General features: G+C 28.5%; 1 protein-coding gene across 5 annotated transcripts; it reads right to left on the bottom strand.

Moving 5' to 3' along the window:
• Positions 1–5,139: 5,139 nt before the first annotated feature.
• Positions 5,140–21,985, bottom strand: LOC145195344 (cyclin-D-binding Myb-like transcription factor 1). 5 transcript variants are annotated; one of them, XR_016446133.1, is made up of 14 exons: positions 21,241–21,985; positions 20,987–21,052; positions 17,685–17,845; positions 17,156–17,288; positions 15,527–15,603; positions 15,101–15,179; positions 14,658–14,879; positions 14,391–14,544; positions 9,116–9,186; positions 7,848–7,916; positions 7,685–7,767; positions 6,952–7,104; positions 5,629–5,730; positions 5,140–5,458 (listed from the first exon to the last, which is right to left on the bottom strand). XR_016446133.1 is itself a non-coding variant. In XM_090070096.1 (14 exons), the coding sequence occupies exons 1-13, from the start codon at positions 21,428–21,430 to the stop codon at positions 5,645–5,647; spliced, it is 1,548 nt and encodes a 515-aa protein (XP_089926222.1). In that variant the 5' UTR covers positions 21,431–21,985; the 3' UTR covers positions 5,140–5,458; positions 5,629–5,644. The 5 variants fall into 5 exon arrangements, 4 of the variants coding, with proteins under 4 accessions (XP_089926222.1, XP_089926225.1, XP_089926224.1 ...); XM_090070096.1 differs by having other exon boundaries at positions 9,112–9,186; XM_090070099.1 differs by having other exon boundaries at positions 9,112–9,186; positions 14,658–14,838; positions 21,241–21,458.
• Between the last annotated feature and the right edge of the window lie 1,257 nt (positions 21,986–23,242).

Below are 23,242 nucleotides of genomic sequence, written 5' to 3'. Positions count from 1 at the left end.
TATTAAATACTATTTAAGAGAAAATGTATATTAGCTTGGGTATTTTAGCTTAGGTATTTGTCTAAATGACGTTGATAATTTAATATGTACATTTATACAAAACTTCATTCTTTTTTTTCGTTCATTACTTTAACACACCAGCGACCGTCTAATTAATTACCAAACTAATAGTATGGAATTTGGTCAATGATATATATTACCATTTTTATATATATCATATTTCATTGACCAAATGAAATATATATATATTTCATTTTATTAATGAAAGAGTGAAGCAAGTTTTCTTGTTTTAAATGCCGGTAGCCATTTTATTTAAAACTGACAATTATTCATTTTTGTATTGCTTTGATTTATCATTGCGTCATTTCAGGCTGGCAAAACAAACCTGGCTGGCAAAAAATTTGCTTCACTGCGGAAGTGCGAGTTAAGGCGGATTTCCACGAAACGAATTATTTCGCGCGATGCGATTTTTTTCGCGGCTCGTCTTTCGCAAAATCAGAATTTTAATTTCCACCATCAAGTTGGCACGCTTTTTTTGCTTGGAAACATGTCATTAATAAGGAAAAAAATGTTACTGATTTGTAGAAAAATAATAATTTTAAAGATGCTGCAAATGAAACGAGAAAAATTAAAGAAACGATTTTGGGTAAGGAAAATTTATGCAGAACTCCTACAGAAAAGAGAGTTTCATTTATTAGTACAAGATTTACGTTTGCACAACCAGGAATACCTTTTTAAGTATTTTCGCATGTCTCCAACAACTTACGATGAGTTGCTTGGGTTTGTAGCGCCTATCATTGTGAAACAAAAAACTATAATGATAGATACTGTCCGTCTAAGTGAGAAATTTGGAATTCATTGAAAGAGAATTCCAAATTTCTCACTTAGACGGACAGTATCTCTCATTATAGTTCTTTTCTACACGTCCCATCAGAAAAACATGAATGCGGGAAATCCCAAATATTTTCAAGTTCTTTGCATCATGCAAAAGAACTTGAAAATATTTGGGATTTCCCACATGTTACAGGTGCAATAGATGGCAAGAACATCATTATGCAAGCTCCACATAATGGAGGGTCAGATTATTTTAACTATAAAAAAACGCATAGCATTGTCCTTCTAGCAGTTTGTAATGCTAAATACAAATTCACTATGGTGGATATTGGTGACTCGGGAAGACAGAGTGGTTGTAGTGTTTTTAATAATTGCAGTCTTGGTTATGCAATTGAAAATAAAAAATTAAATTTTCCTGATTTAAAAAATATTGGTAATTCTGAAAAATTATTACCATGTGTTTTAGTTGCTGATAATGCTTTTAGTTTAAAAAAAGCACATGATGAAACCGTGTCGTAATAAAAATATTCCTTTAGATCAAAGAATATTTACCGACTTTCAAGAGCCAGAAGGGTTATAGAAAACACGTTTGGTATTGCAACAACACGCTTTCGTATATTTCGCAGGCCAATCATTGCTAATCTCGATAAAGTTATTTTAATTACACAAGCGATTGTTGCCATGCATAACTTTTTTATGAAAAAAAGATCAGCAAATAATTATCACTACTGTCCCACAAATTACACTGATATTGACGGTGCCGCTGGGTTTAGACCAGGTTATTGGAGGAAAGATAATTTATGTTCCGCTGCACTCCAACCACTGACACAATCAGGTTCTAACAACTACTCAAAAGATGCAAAACAGGTTAGAGATAACTTTAAAGAATACTTTAATACACCGGAAGGAGAACTGGGATGGCAAGTAGACTTAGTAAATAGAAACTCTTAAATTTGAAAAAATGTCAACCAATCAGTTCCTGTTTCAATTAGAAAGTAAAAACTGTAAATTATTACTTCAGTAAAGTTTCTGAAGTTAATGTAAAAATATTGTTTCTCTTAATAAAAAACAAAGACGTTTAGATTTTGACTCAAATGGTAATTTGTACAATTTATTTATATTTGCATAACTTGTTGGCCATTTTAAAATTAAATTTCTTTTCAACAATTTCGATGCTTGTTTTTCAACTTAATTGCTGAGTTTGCATATTTTAAAGGATCTGATTGGTTCTTTATTTACGCGAATAAATTCACCACAAATAAAGTTGAAATATATCCAACTTTTTTGCGAAAAGAAAAAAAATCGCCGGGCGATAAAAAATATTTTTGTGTGCATGCTCAGAAACATTCGCGGCGAAAAAAATCGTGTAGCGCGAAATATTTCGCTTCGTGGAAATCCGCCTTTAGATATCTAGTTAATATATATCATTGGATTTGGTAAACAATCGAGCTTGATAAGATATTGATCTCAAAAATTATATCAGATGAAATGAAAAAGTGTAATTTAAAGTGTTTAAATGCATAACGAAGGTTAAATCAGAAAAGTATTTTGGAGTTTTCTGGAGTTTATCAAAACTTTTTTGTGCGATTTAAAACAGGAACGTTTTTCGAATGAAAATTTTCTATTCAAACTATAAATTAGTTATTTAAAAAAATATAAGTTTAACGGATTTGAATTTGAATACCGCTATTGCACAAAACCATGAGGAACTGAAGCAAGAAACGGAAAGTAGGAATCGAAAGTTTTTTTTTTATGGAATCTCATAAAAGTTCCATGTCTAAATATAAAAATTACTTTATGTTTATTTTAAATGACTGAAATGTGCTTTATCTGTTAATAATTTTAATCACTTTGTGAATTAGTGCTGTAGGTCTATACAAATACCTCTTAAATAAAAAAACATGTCTGGTTTTATTGAGTCTAAGCTTTACCACTAAATATTTCAATTGAGCACAGTTGTTTTTGGCAAACAGTTTCCTAAAAATCATCAAAAGTTAAAATATTACTCTTTCATGGCGCTAAATGATGCTTTAACTTTGTTATCTGAAAAATGAGCAAATCCTTATAAAAAGATTTTGTGCAATTTTTTACACCAAACTTTTTTAGTTACGCCAAACTTTTTTATGTTCAGTCTGGCACACCTCGATAAATTGCGAGATTAGAATTACTGTTCTATCTCTCATTTTCAACGTTGGGAGAAAATGAGTTATTAACTTTAGTAAGCAATGATTACTTTTAAAATACGCTATATTTTATAAATTTTTTTCAAAATAATTTGTTTAAACATAAATTACGTAAAGTATAAGTTACTATTTCTTTAAAAATTAAAGCTAAAATTTTAAGTACTTTTTACTTTTAGAAAAAAATCAAAATATCCCAACGTTTAAAAATAGAGATAGAACAAAATAATTCCAAGGACGTATAAGAGATGGGAGGTACAACTCATTGTTTTACATCAAAGAGGCCGAAAATCAGCGAGCCACGCGAGTTTCCGACAAACTCTAAATTTTCACTCGTCAACAAGAAAATCTATTAAAATGGCTGCCCTCAGTTTTATAACAGAAACTCTGATCACGTGGTATTAGTTTAAAATTTTATAACATTTGTTTAATAAGACTTTTCAAGATAAAGTAACTACTTCACGCGTTGGCAAATTACTAAACAAATTACACCAAGGTAAAGGAAATTAGTTGTCGGCATGAACAGATTTTCATCATTTTTTCAAGATGAACATTTGTAAACTTGAGAACTTTTTTCGTGTAAACAAAATCTGTCAATGACAAAACAGACCAGTAAGGATAATTTTTAAATGACTAAAAAAAGTATAGCGAAATATAAAAAAGCTTAAATAAAATGTTTTGTCAAGATCTGGTTTCATTCAATTCCTTGATCCTTCATTCATCAGCCTTAATTTTGTGTATTTTTTTAGTATTTTTTCCGATATGTCGCCATTTTTTGCCTTGACTACTCTATAACCTCCATAATATATATTCCACTATGCATTATTTTTTTAGTAGGTGTATTTTCTAATGGGCTTTTTTGTAATTCATTTGTTAATGCAAAACCTTTTAAAAAGTTTTTCAAATTTCATGTAAAATAATTTTTCCTAGAAAACAAATTTCTAGCCTCTCAAAAGGCAAAAGAACTTTCCTCAAAAACATTATTAGTAAAGGATTTCAGAACTACTTGTTATGAACATCTCCTAAAAAATCTTTTTGACGGATGTAACTTTTATCACCCATCAAAATGAATTTTTTTAGGATATTTCATTGATGAAAAAGTTCCAAAAATTTAAATTTGTGAACTCATTCAAACTAGTAACCAGACTAGTCTATGGATAGACTTACAACACAGACATAGACAATTCTGTATGTTGTAATGGACACAACAAATGTTTAATTTTTTGTCCTTGTTGTGTCTATCAAATTTTTGATGGTGTCCTAAGATTGCTCAGTTAAAAAATAATTTTCACTTCATAAGTCTACAAAGCATAATTTTTTGTCTATTTGGTGTCTATGATTTTGTCTAAATTTACTTGATTTCATAAAACCAGAAATATTGATTTTTGCCAATAAAATCTAAATTACCCAAAAAATCCCTTAGAAACAAAAAAGAAAATATACGATACATTATATTTGAATTTTATTTCATGGTAAAAATGACTTTTATGGTGACAAACTTAAAGTGGTCACAAATTTTAGGACGGAATATGACAATAATGTTTACACAAATAGTTGATTTTCCAAAATTTAGATCCAATCATAGTCAGATTCACAGTCTGAGGATAGAATGTTAAGAAAAATCCCAAACTGGAGAGGGCATTTTAAAAATAAATTTTCACGCACATTCACTGAGAATTGAAAAACAACTGAACTGAGTAATTAATGAACTTCAATTGAGCACAAAATAGTCCATTTTGAGGTTTTTAAATAGACATTAACTTTTTAATCAACAGCACACGCTGGACAAAAAATTAAAAAATGAACTTCTGTTAGAAAAATTGTATTTTTAATTTTGTGCTCGTTTTCAGTTTTTGAAACGATGCTGCAGTGAAAATTTAATTACTCGTTATAAGTCCAAATTATATATGAAATAGATCTTCTATATCTCATTAAAAAATCGAGATTGTTCATTTAGTGTCCGTTTTTAAAATGATTGTCTAGAAAGACAAACATTTTTTATAGACAATTCATTTTTGATAGTTGTAATTAAAATTGTTGCAATTAGTGCAACAATTTTAATTACAACTATCAAAAAAAAAAAAAAAAAAAAAAAAAAAAAAAAAAAAAAAAAAATGAAACTCTGTTCTCAATCTTCAATTCTATTTACTAATCTATCGATACACCCCATCGAATATAACTTAATGAACGAAGTTCTAAATGTAAATCAGTAGCTTATTTCATTTTTCCTACAACTTTATCAATTTGATTATAAAGTTTGAACTATCAACAACAGTTGATTAACAACCTCTGAGCAGTATTTAATTGAACTTTACATTACAAGACCGTTAGTAGATTAGAAGAAAATTACTAATCGGAAAATGGCGAAGGCTTCAATAGACCAATCTAATCCAGTTCAAAGATAAATGCACTCAAGTGCATCTCAAAACTTGTCATCTCTAGTTCTAAATAAAAAACAATATTTGTTAAGAATAACCAATAAGTTTCATGCAACTGGATCCCAGATCCGATTAAGTTTACATACATACATACATACATACATACATACATACATACATACATACATACATACATACATACATACATACATACATACATACATACATACGTATACCGATTTTTAAAATAAATTAATGAAAATCCCAAGCAAGCATCTGTTCATCTTGAAGCGTAGAAGGGAGTGGTTTTGGAAGCGATACATAATCTAGAATTTGATCTAAAAAAATTTTACCAAACAAAGTGAGATATAACTTGCCGAAACTGTAAAATTTTCAAAAAAAGACTTTTAGTGTTGTCAATGTTTGTCAAAAGCATTGACAACGCGAATGAATCAGACTCACTCAGTTTAATATGGGTGGCAAAAAAAAAAAAAAAACGACGAAAAAAATGGCACTGTTATCTTTGTTATAAAGTTCAAATAACGTTTAAGATTTTTTAATTGGAATCATTCTAGCCGTTTTCAAAATATCATATAATATTAATCAACAGAGTTGAGCAATTTTTTGATTAATTGATCGTGAATTGTTGAGAAATGTTTATTAACAACAATATTTTGATCCAACCAACCATAAAAAAACTCCAGAAATCGCGAAAAAGTTATGAGAATAATTTTGTCCACCAGCTTATATGAAAATCGCCCGTAATGCATTGTGAGAACACGCGGCATCCATTTTGAACAGTTTTTTCATACACAACTGTTCATACAAATATTTTATAAATTGGCTATAGGTATTTTAGGATGTGAGCTATCTCCTGCAACATCACTTTAGAGTATCTTTTGATGCTTTTACTTGTTGTAATCATATCCCGTGGGTTCAGCACTATGAGTATCCATACGGCTAAGTTTAAACCCGCTGATAAATTGTTGTTTTCGATTAAGCAGATTCCTCATAACACTTTTCAAACGATTGCTAGGCTTGAACAATATTTTTTCCCCGTCAAAAAACAGTTAAATCAACACACCAAGTTCGCTTTTGTTTTACAAAACTTCAAACCATGAAGTTTTGAAACGAATCTTTTAAAGTTTAGTGGTAACACATGAGTTTTTTTTTGTGGCACCATAAGTGGGTTAGTCCGGGAACTTTTGACGGATTTGTTAAATTGTAATTGATATTATAAGTAGAAAGAAGACAAACTATTTTTTGCGTCATTTGGAATTTTAAAAACTGATTCGGTATCTACTTCTTTGATGTTAAACCCTGACAAAATTTTAAAAATATTCATGAAAGTATTAGTGCTTCTATGGTAAACAATATTGGTAACTAATATGGTAAAAAATATTTCGTTATTTGAAATATTAATGTATATCAATAGATGAATTTAATACCATGCAGAACATGTGAATATTACTATCACTATGAAAAAAAAAACACTAGTATTGATTAGTGCACACAAATTGTAGCCACATTACAAATATCGTATAACATAGTTCATATACCTGAAATTTTTAGCTGATTTCTATTTAAAGTAGATTCCAAATCTGGTTCAGAGTTAATTTCTACTTGAAGCAGATCGTCTCCACCCGACACTCGTTTATTTATCTTGAGTACGATTTGTTCCACATAAGTTGTTTGCAAATGATCCAATATATCTGAAAAAATGTATTTTGAAAAAAGTAACACGTCTTATTTCTCATTAAAAAAAAAAAAAAAGTTATTTTAAGATGTTAGTTAAAAGAAGACGGACGGTAAAAAGAGGAAGAAAAAAAATCACAACTTCGAGATTTTTTAATTACGAGACGGCAAAAAAGGACAGAATTACTAAGATAGTATTTTACTGAAATATTGGTCAAAATTACGATAAGCCAAAAGGGAAAAATTTACGAAAAAAAAAACTTTTAATGAAGTAAATTTACGACCATTCGCATTTACGACCGTTTGTATTTGTAGAGTTATTCAGAGAAATATTTTGTAGTTTTGACCTTTTTGGTTGATTTTTACTTTTGACTAATGTGTAAGGAGCTATGTTGATAATAGCTGATTCATAATTCTGACGGTGAGTGTTCGAGAAGTGCAAATTCAGCTTTTGAAAATTTGGGACGCACTAAAAACACCTCAAATTTTGTATATTAACTGGTTAAGTCTGGTAGAAAATGTTAGGCAACTGTGGTTTTTAATTTTTTTAAATCATTGATGGTTCACATAAGTAACTTAATTAAAAAATACAATTACCACTCAAAGCTGAATGTTGATAGTTAGGCACATTTTTTTTTATTCCATGCCACCTGCCTTTTAACCACTGTGGTGAACGAACACTAAAACGACAAATGAGTTAAGTAATTAAAGATGCATTTTAAAAACATATTTAAATAATATTTAAAGAGGAAAAAACAACCTGCACCAATCTTTAGCAAGTTCCCTCCAATCTATTTGGGTTTCGTTTGTTGCATTTAACTTTGCAACTCTAAAGAGATTATAGGGAGTTGGTAATTACTTACCAAAAATAAGTTACAAATCTACTTAAAAAAAAAATCTTTTAATGATAATTAAATAATAGGAATACAAGTATCTAAAGTTCTCGTGTATTTTTAAATTCCAAGTAAAACTGTTATCTAAGTGCAAAACTTACTCTTCATCAAAAAACTAGTATAAATACAAATGTGACCCAGAGACTGGCATTAACACAGATTGGAATAAGTGTTAACTGGAACTATTTCAAAACTTAAGATAATATTAGAAAAAAACACACATTTTTCAAATACCTAATATTCTCTGTTTTCAGATCAATAAAACATGTATTAAACTTATATTAAAATTTTTTTTTATACTTTTGTAAGTTTTATAGTTGATAAAATACTTGATAAATAATTGGTACCAGCATTTGTTTGAGTTTAAAGGAGTAAAAACCAACAAAATTGAAAATTCTAGAAAAAGTGAAACTTAGATGTATTCAATATTATAAAGTTCTTTTGGATCTCCTCAACAGATACTAAATTCAGATATGCACACAGTAAGCAAAAAGGTTAAACAGAAATTTTCAGATTTTTTAAAAGTTTTTGAGTTAAAAATAGCTTTCCTTTTTTCCTGAAAAAAAAAAAAAAAAAAAAAAAAAATCTAAAATCTGAATTTTCAATTTTTTTGAATGCAGTGTTTTCTTTTTTTATGACAAAAGAAAAATTAGAAAAAAAGTTTAATAAAAAAAGTTTTCCTTCTTTGTTAATTTTTTAAAATGGCACTTAAAAAGTGATTTTTTTTTTTACTACTAATTTGCTACTTTTAGCTTTTCTTTCTTTTGAAATGCCCAATTTTTTTTTGAACTCTAGCTTACTTTGTGCTTTAGGTTTTAATATAAAAGATTAAAGCCTAAAACACACAAGCATTGCAATCAAATAGTAATGTGTAAAATAGCAACTTATTTACAAATTATTTTTAAAAATACACTTTAAGCAGTATATTATCAGTAAAAAAGAATACTAGTTACATCATTTTGTTATAAATAAAGACAAGCCTGCTTTCTATTAAGATATTCTAGCTATTATGTCAACTCAATAATTTTGCTCTTGTGCAGAACCTCCTATAAACACAAATATTTATCCTACAAATATGACTTGCTATTTGCAACAAGTCATATATTAATTATGAAACTTGAAATCACTTACTTACTAATAAGCTCCACATCATCAAGTTTGTTCCATTCCTTGCCACCAGTTTCATGCCAATTCAAAAAATTTAGCCTAAAAAGTTGAAAACTAACATTAAAAAAAAAAAGATCATATTCTGTTATTTTTACATGTATAATACTCAAACAAGTCCGCACCTAGAAGTTTAAATTTCAATGAAATTTTAGCATTACATTATTTTTAGATAATGGCATCCAATATTTTAGTGTTTGCTAGAAAAAAACATACTATAACTTAGTTTTTAGTTAATAAACATCAATTGTTTAATTGTTACAAGAAAAACTGTAATTTAAGTGTAAAAATATACACTGAAATTTCTTTTATGGCATGCATACTAAAAATATACACTGAAATTTCTTTTATGGCATGCATACTAAAAAATCAGCATTTATATATTTAGCTTTGTAACTAGTACGAATGATTTTTTATCTATTGATTTTTATAGATTATAAAAAGTAATTTAGTAATACCTTAATATATAATGGAGCATTTTAAGTTTTTACATAACTATAAAAATTTCTAATATATTTTAACTTTGAGATAAATCAAATAAACTTTAACTCAAAATTCCTATTTTAAGGTAGAAATAAACCTTGTGAATAAACAGAGGCATCAAGTAACAATTAAAAAAATGTAGAAAGATTGAAGCATCATTGGCAGAAATGTCCCAAATATATCATACTCAGATTAAGTGGTATTAACTAATGCACTCAATAGGCTAAAATAAAGAGATTCATGTATTTTATTTTTTGCACTTTATGCATTAACTATTTTAAAATACCCTCCAACCATTTACATTTGAACTCTGAAATTTCAAGTATTGTCTTTTTGCTTTTTAAAAGCATTTAAATTTATTGTTAGAAATTGATGAAACTTTTAGTAATGGATGGTAGTTAGGATTACTTGTAGATTTCTATTGCTTTCATACATTTACTGTGGTTTTTCACAACTTTTAAAAATATTTAGCAAAATTACATAGAATTATTTTGCCACAAAGAAAAAAAAAGGAATTCCTTTTCTTCTTTTCCCCTATATACTATCAAATGAAAAAATTTACATTAGTACTTAGTTAGGTAGCTTTTTGTATTGAACAGCCTAACAATGTATGAAGTTTTTAAGCTAATGAGGAAGTCAATGGGTATCTTATTTAAAGTTAATTTGTGCAAAAAATTGTTTTTGCTTGTTGTTTAAATTTCTTTAAGTTGCCATTTAAATGGTCCCAAAGATTTTCAATCAGATTTCTTGAGAACTATTTAAACAATAACATAAAGGAATAAAACTTTAATTAACACCTAACATTAGAGCAGTTTGATAACATTAACCCACTGTACATATATACAGCTATTCACAAAAGTTTAAACGATTGCTGAATTTTTATCAAGTATGTTTGGTTTTTGTTTAATAAAGAAAAACTGTAAAATGATATCGACTTAATTTTTTTTATTTATTAAAGAAAAAGTAATTAGCTTTAAAATGAATATGAACATGTTATAAAAATTTTAATATTTAGTTAGAAAAAAGCTATTACAAAAAATCTTATAGGAAAAATAAGAAGCACAAAAGTTTAAACGAATTGCAACATTCGAAAAAAAAAAAGAAAAAAAAGCAAAATTAATATTTGAAGTGTCCTCCTTTATTTTTATAGCAAAGATAAACTTGTTTATGCATTGATTCAACTAATTTCATGCACATCACGCGAGGTACTTTTAGCCAGTACTCATTCAAAAGTTGCTTCAAATGCTGAGTTGTATGAATTTCATGGTATGTCAGTTGATTGTCGATCCAAGACCAAATATTTTCGATTGGGTTGAGATCTGGTGATCTAGGGCACCAGGGCATCACATTGAACTTTTTTTTCAAAAAATATTTTTTGATTGAGTGTGCTGTATGAGCTGAAGCCCTGTCTTGTTGAAAGATGAATTGCTTGCTTCTGCCATACAAGTGTCTGATTGATGGAACTAAACACGTTTCCAATGTGTTCTTGTAGGTGCATTGATTAATTCGGCCTTCATACAGCTCACAGAAGCCTATACCTTTGTGAGAAAAACATCCCCAGATGCCAACCGAACCTCCACCACCTTGTTGACGATGTTACAAAAACCTGTCTGAATATTTCTCAGTTGCAAATCTTTTGACATAGATTCTTCCCTTGTGGTTTACAACTTGAAAGTTAGCTTCATCACTCCAAATAACTTTTGCCCACTGTTCTACAGACCAGTCCAGCCTTTCTTTGGACCACACTCGTCGTTTACGTTTATCCGTAATTGAAAGAATATGTTTTTTAGCAGCTATGTACATTCCAAAACCTTTGTCCGACAATGTTCATCTCACGAGCTCTCTGCTAACTTTTGGATTATTTTTTGACTCATTGAAGATTTGTGCTAGCTTTTTGTAGCTGAGTCTGGGGTTTTCTCTGCTCATTCTAAATATACCATTTTTGTCACGGTTGCTGATTTTGGATGGTCTCCCAGTACGCGGCATGTCGGAGACATCCTTGGTAAGTTCCCAGGTTTTGATGGTTTTTCTAATGCAATATTCAGAAATGTTAATTATTTTGCATATTTGAACGTTTGTGTGATTTTTTGTCCGCGCCATACCAATAACTTGCCATTTGATGTCACTAGAAACTGATTTTCGACCCATTTGCACGCAATTGAAATTAATTTGAAATTCACAATATTTTAAGTTGACTTTTAATGAATTAAAAGCTGCCTGATGATATTGTGATGAATTTTTTGATTGAAAAACTACTCAATTATTTGCTAATTAATTGATAAATTCGCTGCGAAAAAAAATTTCGCAGCGGATTTATCAATTAATTAGCAAATAATTGATCCTAAATAAAATCGTTTAAACTTTTGTGAAACCTCTTAATTTGTATCACCTACCTTTTAATGAAATTTCTGAGTAAACGGTAATGAGTCAAAACCTACTTTTTTTTATTCTATTAACAAATAACCTATTTACCAAATTGGAAAAATAATTATTTTGATATCTATTTCCGTTAGATTTTTATTCAAGAAAAACCGAAGATTAGATTTGAAAATTCTGCAATCATTTAAACTTTCGTGAATAGCTGTATAAATCCTTGCCACTCAATAAACTGATGCACACAATCAGTATCTCCATAAAGATTAAGATTTACACAGACTCAAATCATTATAAGAAGCACTCAACCAGGGTCTTGTATTCAGATCAAAGCCAAAGCATTTATTTTTTACTTGTTTAAATGCCTTGAAACAAATTAAAAAAACAGAAAATAATTCTAATATTTACAGTGTTAAATGGAAGAAGAGTTTATCCAAATGATCAAAAAATACTTTACAACTAAATTCTCCTCCAAGTTCAGCTTGACCGATCCATAAACCTCTAACCATCTAACCATGACCTTCATTCATTATTTGTCAAATATTCTGTTGACCATACCAAGCATAATGTAACTCTGTTGGGAGACCAATATTAATAATCAAGGTTCTAAAATAGGCTTTTGTTAGCAGCTAAAGAAGGGGTCAGCAAAAAGTTAGCCTTTCCTTCAAACTAATGCTTTGAAACTGCACTTTGATATTTATTGGATATTTTCTCTGATTCTATCAGTTGTTATTATTCAAGATCAGTAAATTCATTTTTGCTCCAGTTCACATCAAATACAGAGATAATTTGAACTGAATCCAAACAAAATAAATGCTAATTTTAATCAACTGCTTTAACAAAGTTTTAAGTATCTAGTTTTAAGACATCCAAATTTGATTTAAGGTAGTAGTGGCTTTCTTTGATACCTCACAGTTTCCTAAAACCAGAAGTTTTTTTATGCCATATTCTTTAAACACTTTTGCCTGTGCACCACCTGAATATGTTGATCATTTTCCATAAGAATCATTAATTTTGTAAGAAGACTAAGAGTTTAAGAAGTTTAAGTGCATATCTTAAAAAAAATCTGTTAAAATCAGTTCGAATCTTTATAGCAAAATCATCATGAATTCTTTTCTTCCTCAGGAGTTTTTCAATTAAACCATTGATATCTTTACAGTATATAAAACTTTCATTAACTCTTTTTTTATTTTAAGAGAGAGAGAGCAAGGCTCTCATAATAGTCATCAAGAGCTTTACCTGACTCCACTACAAATTCAATAAGCCCAGATCCTATTCTTTTGCACCCTTTCCATGATCTAAAAAGCTAAGCAACTATTTTGATTTGCTTTAAAGAAAAATTTAAATGATAAGAAAACTGAACAAATTGTTTTGAAGAAATCGATTCTTTTATAAAAAAAACTACAAAAAGGTAGAGTTTTTAGTGCACATATAGGTACAAATGAAGGTCTATTCACTTTGTATCTTTCATAGCTGGATAAATTTTACAGTTTACACAAACTCTTTTTTTGCAAACACTTGTTCTGTTCACTGCTTGATTAAGGAGCTCAATTTTGGAGAAATTAATTGGGAAGCATAATGAGCTTTTCTCCCTTCTGCTGACCTAAAACATAAATGATAAATTTAAAGCAAAAATGGTGTGAGTTAATCAAGGGTGGTTATGGGCTGAGGAATTTTATCAAAAGTAATAAACAAATATTAAGGTTTTTTTTAAAAAAAAACAAAAGAATTTAAAAAATACCTTCAATATCAGTTTGTTGCATATACAATAATTTTCTCTACATAATTTTTGCTACAATAAAGTTAACTGTGACAATTTAGTCTTAAAAAAACCTTTTTTAAAGTGTTTATAAGTTTATTAAATAAAAACGTTTATAAGCTTATTAAATAAAAACGTTTATAAGATTAATAAGTAAAAACGTTTATAAGTTTATTAAATCTGTTTTCACATTTTTTTGAAATGATATGGTTATGTGAGAATATAGATTGTATAGACAAACAATATGAAAAATATAGAGAGTTTCAGAAGCATAGATTGAGTATGAGTCATATAGATAGAGAGTCTACTCTCTATCTATATGACTCATACTCTCTTGAGAGAGTGCAAAATAAAGTATTAGATATGTTGATATATTTTGCTTAGAGAAAATATAGATTTAATGCTTAATTCTGGAAATGGAATGCTGAGGCAAGGTAATAAAGTCAATTTTTATTTATGTTAAATATGAAAACTGGCAAGATATCTAACAATATGGTGTAAGCAGGGTTTTTTTTCAACCAAAACTCATTTATTGCATTAAACTTTCACAGAGAAAACAAAAAAAAAAATTTGATTTTAGATTGTTAAACTGTAGCAGATCATCAATAAGTAGTTAACTTTTTTAAAATACCATTTGGATCGGCATTGCTTTTCTGTTCTTGTTTGTATTTTTTCAGCAACTTTTGTCCAGTTTATTCCTCCAGTCACACTCTCTCCTTTCTTGGTATTTGTGTGTGCATGTACTGTTTCTGACAGAAGCTTTAATTCACCTTCATCCCATTTACCTGTAAATAACCTTTCCTAGTTAATTCTAGTATAGTTTCCTAGTAATTAATGTAAAGTTAGTAGAACCAGCAACATCAATTCTGCTAACAGCAGCAAATTTTAATAAGCTAACCTCTCTTTTTGTGACATTTAAGCAACCTTGCTTTATCTCTAACTGATCCAGGACTTCTTCCAAGGTGATACCCTATTGTAGCCCAATCATTTCCATGAATTTGACACAGTTCTGCAAGTTTCTCGACTTCCTCATGTGTATATTTACCAATATAATTCTTTTCATTGTACATTCGCAAAACCTTACGATAAATAGCGAATAATGGACGATTGAGACCGATTGCTAAAGTTCATTTAGAGGCATTATATAATCAAGAAAATAAAATAAATGGTAAGAAAAATATGACAAAGTTTTTTTAAGTCGGTTCATTTTCTAAAGACTTAGTGTACTATTGTAACCAAATAGTGTAGTATTAGAACTTTAGTTGACTACAAGTTGACTGAATGTAATTTAAACAAAGCAAGTTTTTTTATTTTAAAATTTTTATTTATAAAACTAATAACCTATGGATCGATAAAACTCCTTTCTCTTTTCCCTAGGAGTTGAGAATATCATAATGGATGCATCTGTTAAACCATTTTTCTAAAGTTAAATAAAAACTATTAAACATAAAATAATGAAAAGAACACTTCATGACACATTAGGAAATCATAAAATATCAAAAAGTGATACCTACTATAAACAAATAGAGTTGATGTTGTAGAAGTTTACAACACCTCTCAGTCGTAAGGTATTACTATAATACTACAGACAAAAAAAATGTGTTACCTATAATTAAATTTATCATTCAAATTTTTAAATAGAATTATCCAATATTGATATTGGATATGACTTATACACATATACTTTAAAAAACACAAATCAATAATATTTTATATTTATAAAAAAAAATCACAGCCAATTAATATTATTTGCAGTAAAGCATTTACTTTACAATACTTGCTAATGTTTGATTGTAACATGCTTTCCTCTTCAGAACTCCAAGAGCCACTTTTCCATTCTAAGCCTAAAAAATTTGAATACTTTCACAGAGTGCATTAGATAAATTTGATTACTTTCAAAGAATGGCATTGATAAGAATTGTTATACTTCTTTTTATGGCTGATAAATTTTTATTATTTGTAATATTGGAGTGGATAATATTTTTTACATTCAAATTACAAAACTGATTTTTTTTAAACTGAAGTTTCTTCTAAAACAGAATTAAAGATTGATTTTTTTATTATTTTTAAATTCTTGATGATTGCATATATTTACATCAATTATCTAAACTTATTTATCTTAACAGGGCAGGTTTTTATCCTAGGTTACAGGTTGAGAAACCACTTTATGGAATAGTCAATTTCATTGCATTGGGTCAATTCATTTTTACTATAAAAAACACTTTTTAAAGAAAATCATTTTTCATAAACATTTAATTAAACAAAATTTGTTTGTTTCCTGAAATATGAGAACTGTTTCTGAACCTTTAAACTTACCACCAAAGAATGATTATAATCTGTGGCAACATCGGATCTATGGTCGTTAATTAAAAATTTAAAGTTTGTTACTTTCCAGTTCTTTGTTTTAGTTTAGTGCAAAAATACTCTCCTGTTTCCTCTAGGCAACTTTTCTTCTGTGTAAATTAGCTTCCTTACAAATATCTGTTTTTATGCTTTTGTTATGGTTTGAAAGATGTTGTTTTTTTTCATTTATTAAAATACATTTAATAGAGCAGCTTCATTGTACATTATCTCTAATGTACAATGTATATGTTTACTTTCCAACATAAAGGCTATGCATTCATGTAATCATTTTTTCCATCTTAAAAGAATTTTAAAACTGCTTGGCACATGACTTTCATTTATAGCTTGCACTCTGATAATCTTTTTTAGAATTTTCTACTGCTGAGCTTTAAGTGTGTGTTTTTCGCAGATATAGCAGAAAGAATTTGTTATTTCTGGAATAACAAACTCTTTCTTAAAGCTCAGCAGTAGAAAATTCTAAAAAAAGACTATCAGAGTGAAAGCTATAAATGAAAGTCATGTGCCAAGCAGTTTTAAAATTCTTTTAAGATGGAAAAAATGATTACATAATGCAAAACCTTTAATTATGTTGGAAAGTGAACATATACATTGTCAACTGAAAAACTGTAAATGCTAGAAAAGAATGGTATTGATTTTTATAAATAAATACCATCAAACAAATAAAGAACACATAAAATACTATACTCAGAAACTCAGAAAATTCAGGAAAAAAAAGGACACAATATTTGAAATTTGTATCAAGTAGGCACAATGAAACATTTTTTGAAACAATTTTATTTTAAACATGTAAAGACTCATTTGAGCAAAAACAAAATTTGAGGGAACAATTGATGTCAATTTATACATTGAAGTATCTAAAGAACAAAGTCCATCATAGTGGGTTGGAGCAAAGGCAGAGCTTTGCCCAAAACCACTGTAAATCAAATTTTAAATAACATATTGAAAACTAAGATTAAACTTTTTTTATTGTCACAGGAAAAAAACAATATTTTTAAAATAATATAACAAAAGTGAATTTTTTTAAAGTAGTACCTTTCTCTAAGAGACTTTTTTTGTCTTCCTTCATAACAACCCACATTTTGTTAACACACTCTTTTCTTTCTGTAACATTTTGAAGAATTGGGAGCCAATTAGCTTGTTTGGTTGAATCAATTGTTTGGAATTCCTAAAAGAAAAACATTATCCACTCTTCAGGTTTCATTAAAGGCTCCCAACTCTTATCTAAAATAATAATTTTTAAAAACTAAGATATTAAGGCCAGACAATTTTTTTTTCAATTTACTAAAACACTGGGGGAAATTAATATAATCTTACCATAACATAAAAAAACTTCTTAAAGTCTCATTTCAGTGAATACATTTCAGTGAATACATTTCAGTGAATACATTTCAGTGAATACATTTCAAAATTGAACTTAGAACCTTTTATCATCAAAATCAAAAAAAAAAAAGAAAAAGAAAAAACAAGAGCACATAAATAAATCCCAGGTTTTAAATTAAAATAGAAGACTTTATAGCCTTTATATAAGAATATTAAGATATGAAAATAAAGTAATATCAACCTGTGATGGTTCAATATCATTTAGGTAATCAGACTCCATATAAACAGCACAATTATGCAGTGACTCATAAAAATCTCGCTGATTTTGCTCATTTTGTGATGAAGATATGTTTATATCTGAAGACAAATCATGTACTGGACTTGTAGATGAGAAGCTTAACTCTAAAATCATTTTTAAATTATTTTAAAATGTACTTAAAATTCAACCTAAAAATATCTTAAAATATCTTAATTTGTACTTAATATTCAACTTAAATTTAGTGTTATAACAGAATTTTAGTGAATTATGATAACAATTATGAGTAATGGATAGCAATTTTTTTACTTTTGTTTTTTATATAGCTGTTTTTTTTTTTAACAATTTTTAACATTTAAATTGCACAAGCCATAGTGATGCAACTAGCTTTTTTTCATAAAATTTTTAAGTGACTTTAGTTACTTAGTCTTTTGTATTAAAAACCTTTTGTGTTCATAACCTTTTTGGAAATATTTTTTGATAGTTTGCAGTGTTTAATATTACTTTGCTGATAGATCTATGTTGTATTTTTTTTTTTCTTGGCATTTGGCAATTAAGGATACCTTTAATTTGATGAACAAAACCAATCATATTGTAATTGAAGCCCCAAACCATCCACCATGCTTAGCTGTTGAAAGTTGATCTTTTGGATCTTTGGGTAGAGGTTATACATTCAAACCTAAACTTTATAAATTCAAACAGAACAAATTTGAGTTTTCAATTCAGAGAATCTTGATGTCCAATTATTTGATGTCCATGGAAAATGACCTTTGGCAAGCTTGACTTGGAAAATTTAGTTCTTAAAAAAAAAGTAATAGCACCATGGAATCTTTCAAAAAAATTTTTTAGAGTTTCATTACCACAGTTAACTTTTTATAGGCAATTCTAAAGCCAATCAAGTTGCTGGTTTTCTTGAATAGCCTTTTGAGAACTTAATGATGACTCTTTTTATCAAAATGATTCTCTTGCTAGTCACGCAAGGTGTACATTAGGGTATTCCAAGAAAGAAAAAAAGACCAAATATATCAAAAGTATTGATCTGAGACATAAGAGCTTGTAAGAGCAGTATAAGAGCTTGGCATAAGAGTTAGAAAATAGAGAATCATCAATATTTGTCATACTTTTTAAGTTTTGATTTGTTGAAATGCAGATGAGCAGGATGAAACTTTAATCCTAAAGCAGAACTTTGTAGTTATTCTTTAACAAAGTAGTCATCTTTTACTTCAATTACATTATGTTTTTATGGATTATTACTGTAGGGAAAAAGAAAAAGTAATCTGTTCAAAGTTATTCAAGACAATCTATCTGCTAAAATTACCTATAAATGAGCTTTCAGCCAACCAGTTGCCCAGTGTTAAAATATCTTGTAGCATTTTCACTTTTTAAAATCTTTAAGATAATTTTAAAATCAAATTTTTGCCTAATTTATATTCTTAACTCCCAATCAATCAATAGAAGTATATATCTAATTGATTTTTTTTTACATAAATAAGAGGGTTAGGTTTCAATACAGCAAAGTAATCATTGCATGTGTAATAAAAACAGGAAGCAGAACCCTACTTGGAAATATTTTTTTAGTAAAAAGATCCTTAGACTCAAAGAGAAATGCAATAAAATGAAAGGATGGAATAAATTAAACTGGAGTTTTAGCAAAGCAAACTAAAATCAGAAGCAAGTAGAGTTCCAGATGGAGAGTTATACCTTTTTTGACATATCTGTTCCTCAACTAATTGACATGATAATGAATAAAGAGGCTAAAAGAGAACATGCAATCCTTTATAAAGGCCAGAGATCTGAAAGGAATATGACCATGACTGTACAGTTTGATGAAGAATTTGAACTTAAGGCTCAGCAGAAGCAGCAAAGGTTTTAAGCATTTGAGTGATAAGAAAAGCGCAGAGACAGCTAAATAAATTCCCTCAAAAAGAGAAGAAGACTGTGCAAATTTTTGACAGATCACAGAAATCTACAGACAATAAACAGACAGATGGAGTTTTTGATGGAAAATAATTATAAAAATGAATTGTTGTGAATGCTGAAAATGAGTATGATAGTTCTGTTTCATACAAAGAAAGTACTGATTCTAAATATGAGATATCCAAATCAAATAAATCTAAAATAATTTTAGAACAAACTCAGCAAAGCTATTTTTGCTGTTAGACTACTGACAAAATTTATCATACAAACTGATTAGGTTTAGCTGGACTTTTTTAAAAGCTAGATCTCCTACTTAAAATATAGCCAAAACAGCGCTAAAATTTGGAGAAACTGCATTGAATAGAAGTATTTCCAAGTGAAAGGACTAAAAGATTCTCTATCAGCTCTATGTTTACCTTAGTGCATATGTTCCTGCTGTAAAATGTCATTAACCAGGAGCTTGCTAAAAAGGAAATTTATAGAACTTTTCTCTTGAACAACTTTTAATTTTTTGTAAAAATTACTAAAGTCACCAATGATTGCACAGAAAGAAATATAAAGTTGATCAAGACTTTATTGTTATACTGAAATAAAGACATGAAGCAGAATATGTTGCTAGTAGCTCAAAAGCACAGGAAAAAAAAACCCTTACTAAAAGCCAGTTAAGTAATATCTAAGGAGTTTACAGAATATTTTACAGTATATAACTTTTATTATAATCAATCGTTTACAGAAATATATTTTTTTAACAGTTTTATATTTTAACTAAAAAACATAACAAAATCAAAAATTTTCAAAAAAAATAAGTTTTATACAAAGCACTTATAACTTTGTGAAACAAAAAAATCTAGTGTATTTTGTCATTATAGACTAAATATACTAGATTATTATCATTAATATATAATTTTTTTACATAGTAATAATACATTTTAAATGTTTTTAGATTATTTTAATAAAATGAGTGTAAAAACTTCTTAAATAGGACAAAAAAACTCATAAACATTTTACAACTATATATTATGACTCATGCAATTTCTATTAAATGTAAAAAATTCAATCTCTTAGTAAACTTTATATTTAGAAAACAAAAAATAAAACAAAAAATTAGATGGTTAAATTTGTAACACACTAAAACCCTTTTACTCTTAAAAAAGTACAAAAGAGAAATTTTTTTTGATAAAAAGTTCAGTGCTTCTAAACTTTAACCTAAATTCATTGACATTTAGAAATAAACAGCAACCATATCGAAATTATCTTGATACAAACATAAATAGCTAGTATTTTTTAACTTTTATTCATTAACATAATCTATAGTGTTTTACTTATTTATTCACATAAATAAAAGTATAAATATGCAAATATCTTACTACCTTTTTTTTTAGGCATAAACATCTGTGATGTATCCATTGTGAAACGAGCATTAAAAAACTGGTTGTCTAAACCAGAAAAAAAAATACAAACATGGTTTAGAAAAAGTGGTAATCTCTAATAACAGTTACATAATATTAGTTGCTAAAAATTATATAACTAAATAACTAACTACCCCAAAATATATCAGCACTATGGGTCTATGATTCTGACATTTTTTGGGCAAAGTTGATTGTTGTTTTAAACTCAAACTTACCTGCAGAGATATCAATATCATCAATAGCATAAGAGTTGATACCAATAGATGGGTTGAAGAAGTATTTTCGATCAGGACTTGCACTGGTAAAGTACTTTTCTGAATAATTGGCTAGTACCAATTCACTATCACTATTTGACCTTCTTTTTCTACCACGTATGTTCTTCTGTCTATTTTCAATGCTTGCCATTTTTTTAATTTTTTTCTAAGGAATAACTAAAAGAAAGACAAACAATAGCAAATTTAACACAAAAAACAAAAAAAACAATCCAAACATTTCTCATCAAGTTGCCATTTTTATTCTCAACTTGATAAGAATATTCTAATAATTTTAGCTTCTTTGTACTGACATTAACTAATTGATTTACACTATGCCAACATTCTAGCAAACTCTACAGCTAATTAAATTTTACAGCTAATTGATTTTAATTGGTAAACTTCCTTCATAATGTTACAAATAGCAATGTTGATTGCAGATATGATACTTATTAGCCTTAATTAGCAAAGAAGACTATTCTATCTTAGTAATCCTACTGTTCCAGCTTTTGAGTTGCTTAAGATGGAATAAGCAGGTGGAGTAATCATCTTTTATAACTTTTTTGATTTGATAATACACAATTGTTGGCAGTTGTAAATGTTCCTGATGGAAACTTTCGTTGAGTTTGACTTTTAATAAATAAATACGCTAATGAGCTCGCGATGTGAAATTCGATTAGCGATTGTTTACACAAGTCGCTTGGTTCACGAATTCGAAACGGCCCACAGTGGAAAGTAAAGTTGTTTCGGACCAAAAATCGATAACTTTTTTGTTACTAAAATTAGAGATTTGAAATTTTGCACAAATGTAAAGTAGTATATGACACTTCTAATGAAATACTTTTTATAAGAATTTTTTTGTAATACAATATTAAAAATAAATAAAAATCAAAAACTTCAAAATTGGTATTTTTTTATATTTATACTTAACATAATACTTTACAAATGTATGAAAATACCTTTAAATTATTAGAAACGACAAAAAATACATAAAATGCTTACCTACTAATTATAGAAATATTTAAAACAGTTTCCTAATAACAATTTTTAAGTAGTTGTTTTTATGAAATAATGTATAGGTATATTAAAGGTACTATATCATAACTACATAGGGAGTTTCAGTTCCTGAAATCAGTTCGTTGACTTTCAAAAGCTGCAGAGTAACTTTTATTATACGGTTTTCTAATGCTGGTGATGTACGGATTGGAAGTGTACAGAAGAGTATGAAATACATCCTCATTTGTAACTGATCGAGAACATTTTCTGGCATGATGAAGGCGAAATTTTTTATAATCCTTATTACGGGATTCTTGCGTATCTTCTGAAAGTCGATCGGTAGGAAGTACTGCAAAATGCACCTAAAGAGAGAGCTTGTAGAATTATGTAAAATCGCTTAATAGAATTTTCATCCACTCCAGTGATTTCAGCAGAGCAGCTTGCATTGTAAAAAAATCTTATAGCAGTATTACATTCTTTGGTATTGCCACTTACTTATCTTGGTTTGTCAATGATCAACCCTAGCTCCCCACGAAAATGTTTCTGCACCAAGATCTTCTTCTCTTGCTTTAGCCGTTTCTTTTCTTCACTTGTGGCTGCTCATGTTTGGAAAGAAAGGTTGTAAGAAATATCTAATATCATTTTCATACAACGAATCCAGGCATGTAATGTAGACAATCGGTATTGATAAGAATTTTCATTTTCAGGCCTAGAAGCCACTTTGGTCAAGTCGTTCATTTGCCGTGGAGTAGCTCCACATATTGTACATGTAGACCCAGAAGGCGTATCCGTTAATGCCTGAGCCACTTTTCCATCTATCATTGTTAGAAAAAGTTCATGCTTTACTTGTACACTTTTAACATTTTTATTAATTATAGACGGCCGCAAGGAGTTTGTTTGGCTCTTTATTTCATCTACAATGGCTTTAGTTTTCTCGGGAGCCTCTTTGTAAAATTCTATGCATATAGAT

Source organism: Hydra viridissima, unplaced genomic scaffold (assembly GCF_058129835.1).
Source record: "Hydra viridissima isolate aposymbiotic clone 2 unplaced genomic scaffold, HvirCarnegie_v1 scaffold_13, whole genome shotgun sequence".
NCBI lineage: Eukaryota > Metazoa > Cnidaria > Hydrozoa > Anthoathecata > Hydridae > Hydra > Hydra viridissima.
This window is presented reverse-complemented; position numbering and strand designations above follow the sequence as displayed.

Coding starts and splice junctions, on each gene's coding strand:
- LOC145195344 (XM_090070096.1), bottom strand. CDS start 21,430: ATGGCAAGCATTGAAAATAGACAGAAGAACATACGTGGTAGAAAAAGA. Junction 21,053..21,240: donor TGATATTGATATCTCTGCAG/GTAAGTTTGAGT, acceptor TTTCTGGTTTAG/ACAACCAGTTTTTTAATGCT. Junction 7,917..9,111: donor GATGTGGAGCTTATTAGTAA/GTAAGTGATTTC, acceptor TAATCTCTTTAG/AGTTGCAAAGTTAAATGCAA.